A 12,171-nucleotide genomic window follows, 5' to 3' on the forward strand; every position below is an offset into this window, starting at 1 on the left:
CGAAGCGGGTGTAGATCCTTATGCTGGCCTTAGGGGCCGGGAGCAAGCCAAGCAAGCAATGTTGGGGCGAGACCTCCGGTTTGATTGCAGTAATCCCCCCAATCGTCGCCACTACGGTGGGCCAGTAACCTCCTAGCGCCGGGCAGCACCAGGTCATGTGCAGAAATGTTGTGGGCCTAGTGTTACATCTCAAGCATCCCTAACGTCGTGCAGGGTACATTATTTCAGTACTTGACTGTAATGTACATATACTGTGATATTTTGGCTTCTAAATGCAGCTGATGAACAAACCAGTACTAGAAGTATGATGTTCGTAATAAATGTGTGCTACATGCTAGTAATTCATATTTCCTAAATTTAGGGTCACAGAGATTGCGGCTTGCCACGCTACACACACTTCTGCAGCTAAGACCCAAAGTGGACAGGTGTACATGTGGGGCCAGTGCCGGGGTCAGTCGCTCATTCTTCCGCACCTAACTTACTTCACCTGCACTGATGACGTGTTTGCCTGCTTCGCCACTCCTGCTGTCATGTGGCGTCTTCTCTCAGTAGGTAAGAGGTTGACCATCTAGAATTGAGCATGCTCTGTCTCTGGTCAGTCTAGACTAGGGGTCTGATTTAAAGTATGGCGGATGGGTACTCAGTCACAAACTCTAAATAAATGTATTATTTTTAGTATTCAATTATAAAAACAATATTCTACAATTAAATTCAATCACAAGTTCATTTTAGAAGACAATCTGAAGTCGAAAATTCAAACGTGAAAAGATGTAGTGGCTCACATTACCAGGATATGAGTATTAAGAGCATGCAGCACATTACTTGTAGTACAAAAGGCACTAAACAGCTTGAATCATCAGTCATAACTTTCAAAAAATACTACGAATTTGAGCTAATTGTTTCAGAAACTTTAAACCAAACCTGTTATTGTTTATGGGAAACCGCAGCAAAAAGTAAATGCAGCTTTTCAGCTTTGGTTATATTGCATCTGGTCTCGTGATCTAGATGCACATTACTATTACTTTGGAGCGTGAACCTGGCAAAATCATTTTGGTGATGTGTACTGGTATGTTTGAATTATACGTAATTATTTTGGAGCATTTTGAAAACATTGTCATATTGTAAATATGCATACTTCGGTGATTTAAGGCAATGACAATGTACATGGCACAATTTGTTTTCTTTTTTAAATGAACAAGAGTATTGCCATTTCAAAGAAGAGAGCAGCATGTATGATTCATCTCCTTGTTACAGTAACGAGCGCACCTCATACTGTATTCTTAAAATGGCTGTAAGAGATCTGCATATTAGTGAAGTATTCCGCCCCAATCGAAATTAGATTTCCCAGTGTGCATGGCTTTAGGGGTAGGATAGAGAACATAAGAGACATTTTTATTGTGCTAAAAGCGAGCTGAACTGACCAACGGAAAAGCATAATAGGCTCGTAAAGTCTCTCAAAATAGACGGAACATTCCCTTATATATCATTATGTGCACTTTTACTGTTCATTAGTGTCGCCAAAGGCACAACATTGCGCATTTCACGAGCCGAAGTCCCCCATTAGGCATAGTTGATGCCTTTACTGTTTGATGCATTTTGTGTTCACCAAGCAGACAACGTTTGAAAACCGCTGGCCTCTACATAAAAAAAAGTAATCTGCTCAGTGCTCATTAATGCTATTTTAAAGGATTTTTTGTCGAATTCTTCCATGCTAATCGTCCCAAAATTTCCCCTTTTCACACATGTCCGACATAACTGAAAGAGCCAATGTTCAAAACATATATCCCTAAATCATGTTCGTGGTTTTCCATCCCGGTTTTATCATTGCTGTTCTTTTTTCTGCTACGACTGCTGTAATTCAGTTTTTTATGTAAAGTGTTCGGCTGTTACCTGGACAAATCTAATTGTAACACTTTTGTTTTATTTTGCAAGTGTATAAATCTAAAACTTGAATGTATCGAACAGAGTATCCTGTTAACCAGCTACATTGTTGGTTGTCCTGTGGCGCTAATAAAACACTGGTTTTCAACTTCAGCATATCGTGGGGATTTATTTTTTATCAGATGTTAGTTTCTCATTATTTAATCACAAGGGTTTTCTCATGGAATTGAAAACGAAGAGTAGTAAAGTTGTTTGAAATTTCTAATAAATGATGTAGATGTGCCCTGTTTAAAGAGTGTGCACCTCAGCTCTCCTCCATAGTAATGAAGTAAACTATCCCACTACCCAATAAAATGTGGGGATAGCAACCGATCTTAACTTGTGACTAGTTGGTGGTTTTGTAAATAAATGAAGTGCTTCATTGTGGTGTTGCTTTTCATTTTTTTAGAACCTGATGATCATCCATCGATAGCTCAGTCACTGAAGAAGGAATTTGACAACCCAGAAACTGCAGACTTAATATTTCTTGTTGATCAAAAGTTTATATATGTTCATAAAGTTCTACTCCGAATTAGGTAAGGCATCATAGAACCCTTTCCCATATAATGGTAAGTACTTCGCACCCAATGTTCATCCCTTCCATTAACAAGAGATATGTTGAATGGTTTACAGAGCGTGTGGTCTGCATGGATGTAACCTTCTGGATCCCTGACCTTCCTGGGACTTTCAGAAATCCTGTTGGCACTTCTGGGTGGTTCTGTATGTCTGAAGCTTCAGTAAAACAAATAGTTTTCCACAGTGGGTGGATATTGAGAGAGAATCGCTCTTCCACCGGGCCTTGCTTTCTTAAATGTAGACACCATACAAGGAGAATCTTTAAAAAAAACATTTCTACACACACTGTTAATACTTGCTTTTCATGAATAGTGTGTCAGTGGCGTAGAAGGCGGTCAGTATACAATACATTGCATTTATTCCTACTTGACACTGGAAACAAACAAAGTGATGACCCTAATACGTTCCTGTTGGTAGGTTCCAGTTACCACAGTTTCCAGAGAATTCAGACTCCACAGCAGGCAATAGATAGAAATGAAATGTGATTTTACGATAGTCTGTTTCCATATTTAAGTTTGGACAGTCTGAGCGCGAGTGGTATAGGTGACTATGGCAAAATGACATGAATGGAAAAAATATTTTCAGAAAAACAAACAGAAGCATGAACTTTATATTTCTAAGCTGTGAGAGTGCCAATATTCTAGTTTCTCTGACGTAATAGCCTCACAATACTCACCTTCTGGCAGCACTGACTTTGATCGTTTGGAGTGGTCAGACCAGGGGAGCGGAATTTGGGAGGGTACTGCTGGGAAAGATCTGGAAGTAAATGGCCTGAAAGTTCAACTGCATTCTCGTCAAACGTACAAGAATACTGTTGCTGTTTTCTACACCTTGTCTGGAATACACCTAATTAACCTCTCATAAAATGTTATACCATTACCTTAAGCAATAAAAATACATGCGAGTCATATGAAATGATAGTATTGGTGGCTTAAGAATTTGCCAAGGAGGTTTTGACCCAATTAACCTGCTCTATCCTTTTTTTAAATTTCATTTCTAAATGAGGAAGGTGCCCCCCTGGACCTACTGCCAGATAATATGAAAGCTTGCACCTTACTTCAAGTCTTGTGTTCATCCAAACCCAAAGAAGTGATAATCGCCATCCTCATCTCGCACCAAAGGCTAAAAACCACCCAGGACTTCAGTAACCCCCTACATTTCCTGCTGGAAGCCAGGTGTCCAGCTGCTTGCATGAAGATCCAGAGTAGCAGGCAGCGAGCCTCAGGCGTAGCTCATGTTTATAGCCTGTTTTTCAAAATGGCTGCTTAAAAGTGCCTTGATCCTGGTCTCACAAAATGTTCTTGTTTCTTGATGTACGAGACCAGGAGACAAGTCTCTGCCATTTCTTCTGTGTCCTGCACCTGATATGACCCAAATGCGTGCTATCGCAGTGCCATAACCTTCTGGCAGCCTCAGGTGCATGCCCGCAGATGCTTGCTACGGGTGAATACACTCCTACAGAAACTTGGGACCATACAGAACGCGGCAGCCAGACTCATCCTCAGCCTTTCCCGGCTAACCCACATTACATCCCACCTCCGGCAACTCCACTGGCTCCCCTTATAGAAGAGACGCCCATTCAAGATGCTGACCCATGCACACAAGGCTTTATACATCCAAGGACCCGCCTACTTTAATCACTGCCTGAACTCCCACCACCCGTCGAGAAGACCACGCTCCGCCTCCCCTTCACTTGCCCATACTCCCCGCATCCACCGAAGCAGTATTGGAGGACGCTCCTTCTCCCACGTCTCAGCAAAGACATGGAACTTCCTCCCCATGCACACTCCAGACCATCACCTCACTTCCAGAGTTCGGAATGGCCCTCAAGACCTGGCTGTGCGAATAAGCCTCTGGCACCTACAAGCGCCTGGATACCATATTGGTGATTAGCCATGCTTTATAAATCCCGATTGATTGATGTGGAAGGAAACCAGGTGTGCAGGAGTACCAACAGAGACAGAAAGCCACAATAATCTGTGTGAAAATCCATTTGTTTCCACTTCCATTGAGAAAAAATGGACCTTCGTCTTAGGGCCAGTATTCCAATATTGAGCTCATACCTTTATCGACATTATTGTCTACAGTTTATTGAGAAATGTAGGAACGTTCAGGTAGGTTTGGTGCATCCACTTTTTAACATGCAACATTCAATCTTGTAACCAATAGCTCTCCAGTTACCCGTAACAATCTCGAGGTATCATCAGCATTTGTTTTAGAATGTAGATGCACAAAACGTGAATACACACAAAATTGAAGGGACTAGCTATTTGGAGAGCCAAGGCGCTCAACTCTTCAATGAAAAGTATTTGTAAAAGAAAGGAAAAGGTTCAGAGTTTGTGTGCAGCACTGTGCTCTAAGCTCTAGAATGTGAACTGTGGCTCAGTGACACCTCTAAGCATACAAACGGCGAAGACATGAATTGCATTCACAGATCATCCAGGAGGTTTAGGGACAGTCAGGCCTCGTGGTTGAGCATAACTAAGTGGCCAGAAGATTATTAAGTTAACCAAAATACCTCTTTCACTCTTCTGCTCATCACAAAAAACAGGCAATGTGTCCAAACCCCAAATGTTTTGTGTATAATGCCTGCATTGCTTCATGGGTTTAACATGTACTTTTAATATCCATTTGTGTTATGATTTTATATGTGTCATTGTTATGTATTACGGTATTTGTTTGGTATTATCCAGTGTACATGTGCTATCCTTACACCAAAGGCCAGTTGTTGAAGTGTGTTGAAGAAACTCTAATACAGCTATTCTAGGAGTACTTGATATCGGCTGGAGCAAGTTAATTATTTGGATCTGCATTGCAGTCATTGGCAGCCGGAGCCCCAGATCTGGTAGTAGCATCTTGTCTTAAGGTTTCTCACTCTGGATAGCTTCACTAGTAGAAAATACACGAACAGGTTCTAGATGAAGTATTTCTAAAGTGCACTGCCCAGGAAGTTTACCTGTTTGTCATATTTCATCAATTTGTTTTTCAATTTTAAAATAGGGAAGGTGCTGCTTTCAGTAATCAATCAATGAAATCATTGCAAAGCAAACTGAGGACATTAAACTACTTTTTGTTGGGGAAAACACATTTGGAAAGGAGAATAATTCTATAGTGATGTATCAGAACAGAATACTAACAACACAAACATTTTTGGGCAAATGCATTTAATAGCCCTTGGGTACAGCATTCAGATCTGTTAGTATCTGGTAATCTTGAAGGACTATATTCCATCAAAGAAAAACATCGTCTTGGTGTGCAAAAACTAAAAATAATTAAACTTTGCTCAATTATGTAGGTCCGGATGCTTTGTAGGCCTATATTTAAGAGCAGTGGAAAAGAGTGAGGTGTTCATCTCTTACCATTGCCCAGAGCAAATAACCTCCTCCCTTTACAATGTAAATTTCAATCAAGATATGAAATTGACTGGGAAGAGATAACCAGTATAGTCATTTGCTGTCTGAGAGCCCTGTGACTAAATAAAATTGTGACAGTTTTTGGACTTGAAGGGCATCTAAGGGGCATGGATGGGAAGTCCACGATGGGACAAAGTCAGGACAGGTCAGATGTGTTCATAGGGCATAGTGCTGGATCCATTTGTCAACCTAACCCTCTAGGTTGCAACGTCAGCTGGAGCACAGACAACTGCTGATGGTTGTCTTTGACTTTTTCATTTTTCACTTATATTTGATAGAACCAAGTAAGTATGAAGAGCAATTAAGCTAAAGATTTGGTTTTTAGACTGGGCAAGGAAAACTGTACAAAACTAGATGTGAAATGTGGTAAGATGTAGGGAATTTCAAAATGGCTGAACCCAAATATAACAGGAAGGGCTTGGGAGAAAATCATAGGAGTATTGTGGGCAAGGTAAGGTGGCCAAGTGCTACAAAAGGTAAGACTTAGATGATGTGGTGTCCTTCTGCTATTACTTCTGTAATGTATTATATTTAGGGCCACTGAAATTATGCAGCAGCCCAGAAACAAATTATGCAACCGGTTTGACTAAATTATGAGTCAAGAAAAGGCAAATTACACTGCGTAATACAGCACATTGTTTGAGTGAATTGAATTGAATTGAAAAATAACTTTATTCGATTTAAAATATAAATCATAAAAGCACAGTTCATCACATAAAATGTCAAGCAGTAAATCACAGAAATATAAAATTGTTAAAATCAATATAAAAATAATGTATTAAGAGCCAGGTTAGAATTCCACATTGATTTCCGTGAATTAATTGCGCATTTCAAGTACATAACAACAGAAGTAGTAAACATTTCATATTGTAATAATTGTCACATCAAAAAAGCTAGACGACATTCTCTCATGCCCAGAATTTTTAAGATTGGCACTATCCATCTTTTTCTGGGATCAGAATAAAATGTACAGAATAAAAATGTATGCATCGTTGATTGTTGTGATAAGTCTTCACATGGGCACAAACCCAGATTTTTAGACCAATCGTTCATAGCCGGGAAACTTGTGAGTCTATGAACTGTCTCCAGGCAAAACGAGTCAGCAACATCCTGTCATAAGCCTCGGTTACATATACAAGGTAGGGCTGAATTCCATAGCATGACATCAACAATTGGTTTTCCAAGACCGTGGGCTTAACAGTTTCTTGTGAACGTCTCATTGACTGTAGGTGCATTAGACAGTCAGCTGTTTTTCTAGAGATTCAATGTGATGCTGTCCGGTCTGACAAAGTATTCCGGGTGGCCGTTGTCAATCGTACATTTTTTAATATAGTTTAGCCAGGGAATAAAAGAAGCCCGATCAAGCTTTAAGCAATCATTAATAATGCCCCGGTTAAATTTAGTGTGAGTTGTTGCCCATATTTTGTGCCATAACAAGATAGGTTCAATCTTAATCAGGTTGAATATATATAGAATCCCAAGCTCTGCATGATAAATGTAGGTAGCAGTGCTGTTAGGGGCCGCTAATAAATATCTGGCAAAGGCATTCTCGATTAGTTGTAGGGGCTGTATGGCCGATAGCCCCAGATGCCTGCACCATACATAGCAGTAGTACCACACTTAGCTTTATAACCTTGCATTAGTTTCACCACCGGTTTTCTGCCCAATCTTCTAATAAGGTTGGCCAAAGCACCAGTGGCTTTAGAAAATAACAATTTCCTAGCTAAGATCGCATGTGACCAAGTTCCCCTTTGATCAAAGTGAATACCCAGGTATGGGAATCTTCTAATACACTCCACCTTAGTCTTATTAATAAAAATGTTGCGACATGTGGCATATTCGTACGACATTTAATTATAAACGTTTTTGAAATGTTCACTTGCAGGCCCCGATTTTGCAAACATGTAGAGAAACTAGTCACTACTCTTTGTAGCCCTAATTGAGTACGAGACATTAAGACGGCCTCATCTGCATACAATAATGCAGGAATAGGACGGTTATAAATGAGAGGACAATCCTGGCATTGTTTGACTAAAATTTGAGCAAGGCAATATATAAAGTAAAAAGGAAGGGGGCAAGAACAACAGCCTTGTCTCACCCCCATTCTGATTGGGAATTTGGCTGTGCATTCACCCATATTTCCATATCGGACCCTAACACCAGTTTCTTGATATAACTGCCTCATAAAGTTTATAAGTGATTGTTCCACTCCCATTTCCTCGAGAATACTCCAGAGTCTATCATGTCTCACACAATCAAACGCAGAGCTAAGATCCACAAAGGCCAGAAATAACTTCCCCGGCTTAGCTTGCTTGCATTTGCCTAACAATAAAGCCAAATTTAGACCCTGTTTAATTGGGCCCAATCCCTGTCGAACACTGTATTGTAGTTCAGAAATGACACCAGTGTCTTCTGCCCAGTCTGTTTAGTAGAATACGGCCTCTCACTTTGAGGAAGACGTCTTAAAGAGAAATTGGTCGATAGCAGGATGGCATATTACGAGCACCCTTTTTAAAAATTAGAACCAAGATCGATTCAAATCAAGTTGGAATGAAGCCATAATGGCAACATGCTTTTAAGACCAAAGTTAATAACTGGCCCTAAAGAGAGAGATTTTACTTATACAAGTTGACGGGGACTCCATTTGGGCCAGGAGCTTTACCATTCAATCAATCAATCAAACATTTGTAGAGTGCACTACTCACCCGTGACGGTCTCAAGGCGCTGGGGGAGGGGGGTACTGCTACCACTCGAACAGCCAGGTCTTGAGAAGTCTCCTGAAGGTCAGGAGGTCCTGGGTCTGCCGCAGGTGGATGGGGAGGGTGTTCCATGTCTTGGCGGAGAGGTGGGAGAATGATCTGCTGCCGATGGTCGTTCTGTGGATGCGTGGAACGGTGGCGAGGGCAAGGCCCGCGGAGCGAAGTTGGCTGTTCGGGTTGTAGAAGGTGAGTCGTTTGTTGAGGTATGCTTGCCTGTGTTGTGGAGTGCCTTGTAAGCGTGGGTGAGGAGCTTGAAGGTGATCCTCATGTTGACGGGAGCCAGTGCAGGTTTCTCAGGTGGGCTGTGATGTGGCTGTGACAGGGGATGTCGAGGATGAGGCGTGCAGTGGCCTCATCCTTTGCACTAGCATTTAAAGCACAGATCACTTCATCTAATGAGAAGTGTACGTCTAGCAGAATGGAGCTAGAAAGTTCAGGCTCTGGAGAGAGGTTCAATTCAGCCGGTGTAACTGCCTGGTCCTCGTCGTTATATAAAGTGGTAACCTGATCCACCCATTTATCCTCACTTATAGCTATATCTATAGGCTTTCCTGTTTTCAGTTTCTATTTTTGGTCAATTCTGGTGTTTTTTTTTAAGTGTTTTCAATATCTTAAAAAACAGTTATCATCAGTGGTTACACATTTTCGCGCCACTAAAAACAACAGAAAAAGTGTTTTTCCGGTGTTTATGGAACGTTTTGCTTTTATTATGGCTTGCTTTCTGCACTGAAAGAACATGGTATATAGACAGTGTACTTATAGTGTATATGACGTCCAAATAGATTTTTGAAAATTAATCTTATTGTAGTCCACCATACAATACTTCTTCAGTTAGTCTTTGGGTCATGTGCGCTTGCTTTTTCCTTCCCATGTAATCTTCTGTGAAAAGGCCCTCTCAGCATTCATAACCCCTTGGGCTGAGAACCATCAGCTAAGGGACACAGTTGGGATGACTCTTTGATGCCACATAAAGCACGAAATGATAAATATTTGCGTTTTAGTTCCTGTGCATGAGAAAACATTAACTCATTAACTCTGAAGATGGTAAAGATGCTTTCAGCATAGCATCTAACAAGTAGCAAGGATCTCCTACAGGGAATCACTTCAGCTCGGGTATCAATTTTGACAGGTCATCACACAACTTTTTTCTATACGTAGCTGAATCACTGCAAATACAAACAATATCACTCCAATCTTTGTTGAACTTGGAAAGAACTTTTTCTGCAGAGCATTACAAGTGACACTGAGTTCAATGCTTTCCAAAAGTCTGGTGTCATGTTTTCACCACTATCCCAGATGCTTGGTGATATATATACTTGTCACTATACCTTGCATTGAATGCTTAAAGCCCGAGGTGTTGGCAATTCACCTACTATCAATACTGACCCACTAGAAACTATGGTCTGATGTATTAAGGGTTTTTACCCATTCTCTGTGGGTAAATGTGATGACACATATTAGGAAAGATTTTTATGAAACCAGCCATTTTACCTATCAGTGAAAGAATCAAATGCAGCCAAAATATCAAATATGAGTTTGATATTTTCTGATTCTCTACAGTTGATAAAATAATTAAACTAGACCTAAAACATGAAACTAAACTCTGCATCTTTAGACCAAAGGCCACAAAACTGAAAAAAGTAAAAGGAAGAAGAAACAATACTTTAGTGGCATCCCTGAAGAACAAAACTCAAGCAGAATAATGTTAGCCAGTCTTCCGTACTGCTAGCTTGTATAACAAAGTTACATTGTATTGACACTTTCAGGAAGAAAAAAATGACCCTTTCACTCTCTTTTTCCTTTCTTTGAATGGCATTTAGTTTGTGGTTGTGCAGGTGTTTTTTCAGTGTTTATATGTTTTCACCGGTGAGGTCTATTTATCTTTCAGTGGGGTTTTATCAGTTATTATAGGTTTAAACCTAACCCCACAGCCTATATATCTATTAATAGAAGATCACTAGGAGCTAGAAAAGGCCGTTAACTGCCTTCCAAAAACTAGTATTATCTCTACATAGAGAGGCTTCGTGGAGGGCCCGCCAAGATTCAACTCTCAATGCCTCCTTTTGTTGTATTAGGGCATATCCTTATGCACTTCTGGTCGTATTAATTTCCAGCTGATTTCTATCAGGTTCATGTAAAACTTTTTTTAGGTCTGTATGGGCTTTTGCACATTTAGAATCAAACCAGCCCTGTTTCTTGGGCTGGTACCTTCTGTTGTCCACAGTTAAACTCTTCTTGATCTCTGAAGAAATCATAACTAAGGAGTTCAAAACTTCCGTATAGGGAGCGGAGTCGTTAAGGCAAACAAGAAAATTAGAATTACATTTAGTTATAAGCGACCTTGTGAACTTAAATGGTTCTACTTTAGGCCATCTCAGGGAGTAATCATTAGTTTTGTTAACCCTTTCGCCGCGGCGCGAATTCGGCTGCTGCACGGAGGGAGGGGGTGCAAGCGTGGCGCTCCCTTACTGATGACGGCTCCACGTCGTCATGAGTCACGGGTGGCTTGTGCTCATGACAACGTAGAGCCGCCATGACCCCGCCCACTCACTAATTTGCGGGGAATCAGTGCCGCCTGGGCGGAGCAGCAGTTGGATGATGGCTCCACGCCGTCTTGAGCAGACGCCGCCCGTGGCTCATGACGGCGTGGAGCTGTCATGAGCACGGAAGCTGTTAAGAGCAAGATTATGCACAAAGTCCTCTGATGTGCCCTATGTATTTAACACATTGCTTGGTAGTTGAAAAGTGATGCTCATAGGAAAATGGTCGCTCATTGCATTAGAATGTATTACAAAATTAGTCAACCAACTCGAGTGCTGAATTGAGAACAGAATAACATCAATAATAGAACCAAGCCCTCTGCCATTGTAGGTGCAACTAAATGGAACTGTAGGGGAACACAATGCGTTTGCGAACCCAAGATCAAATAAAAACAGGAATGAGTTTTAGAAGATCCCCAGGAGTGTGTGGAAAGTGAGCATAGTCAACACCTTCATCGTGGCTAGGCCACAAGAGCCCCCTTTTCCTATGGACACAAGATGTAATTAAAGTCCCCTCCCGAAATGACACACATATCTTTGGCAATATCATTCTGTAAGATAGACAAATCATTCTGTAGTTTATTCAACACGTCCCTAAACTGATCCTTAGGAATAGTATTATAAAAGTTTTACAGAGCAAAACCGTGTTTCCTGTCCACATGTAGCAAAACAATATGGTAATAAATGGCTGAGGTCATAGGAATAATCTTCTTGATGTTTACCCGATTGAACACATGAGTACACAGGCCTCCCTCAATTCTCCCATGTACTGTAGTTACCGCTGGTGTGTGAGATTTTTTGAGTGTATTAGTTCGTTATTTTGTCTTTTTTATATTTAATTTATTTGAAAAGTTTTGTATAGCGCAAGCAAGACCCCGAGAGGTATCAGAGCGCTTCACAGGAATAGGAGAGGAGAACACGGTACAAGAGATCATTGTAAGGCGGTAATAGAGGATAACATAA

At 40.9% G+C, this 12,171-nt stretch overlaps 1 protein-coding gene across 1 annotated transcript in view; it reads left to right on the plus strand.

Moving 5' to 3' along the window:
* Nucleotides 1-12,171, plus strand: part of RCBTB2 (RCC1 and BTB domain containing protein 2) — a 557,466-nt gene that overhangs the window by 359,436 nt on the left and 185,859 nt on the right. Inside the window, exons 9-10 of the mRNA XM_086934986.1 lie at nucleotides 362-552; nucleotides 2,330-2,456. Coding sequence (XP_086791112.1) covers nucleotides 362-552; nucleotides 2,330-2,456 — 318 coding nt within the window. The remainder of the gene's footprint in view (nucleotides 1-361; nucleotides 553-2,329; nucleotides 2,457-12,171) is intronic.

Source organism: Lissotriton vulgaris, chromosome 8 (assembly GCF_964263255.1).
Source record: "Lissotriton vulgaris chromosome 8, aLisVul1.2, whole genome shotgun sequence".
Lineage (NCBI taxonomy): Eukaryota > Metazoa > Chordata > Amphibia > Caudata > Salamandridae > Lissotriton > Lissotriton vulgaris.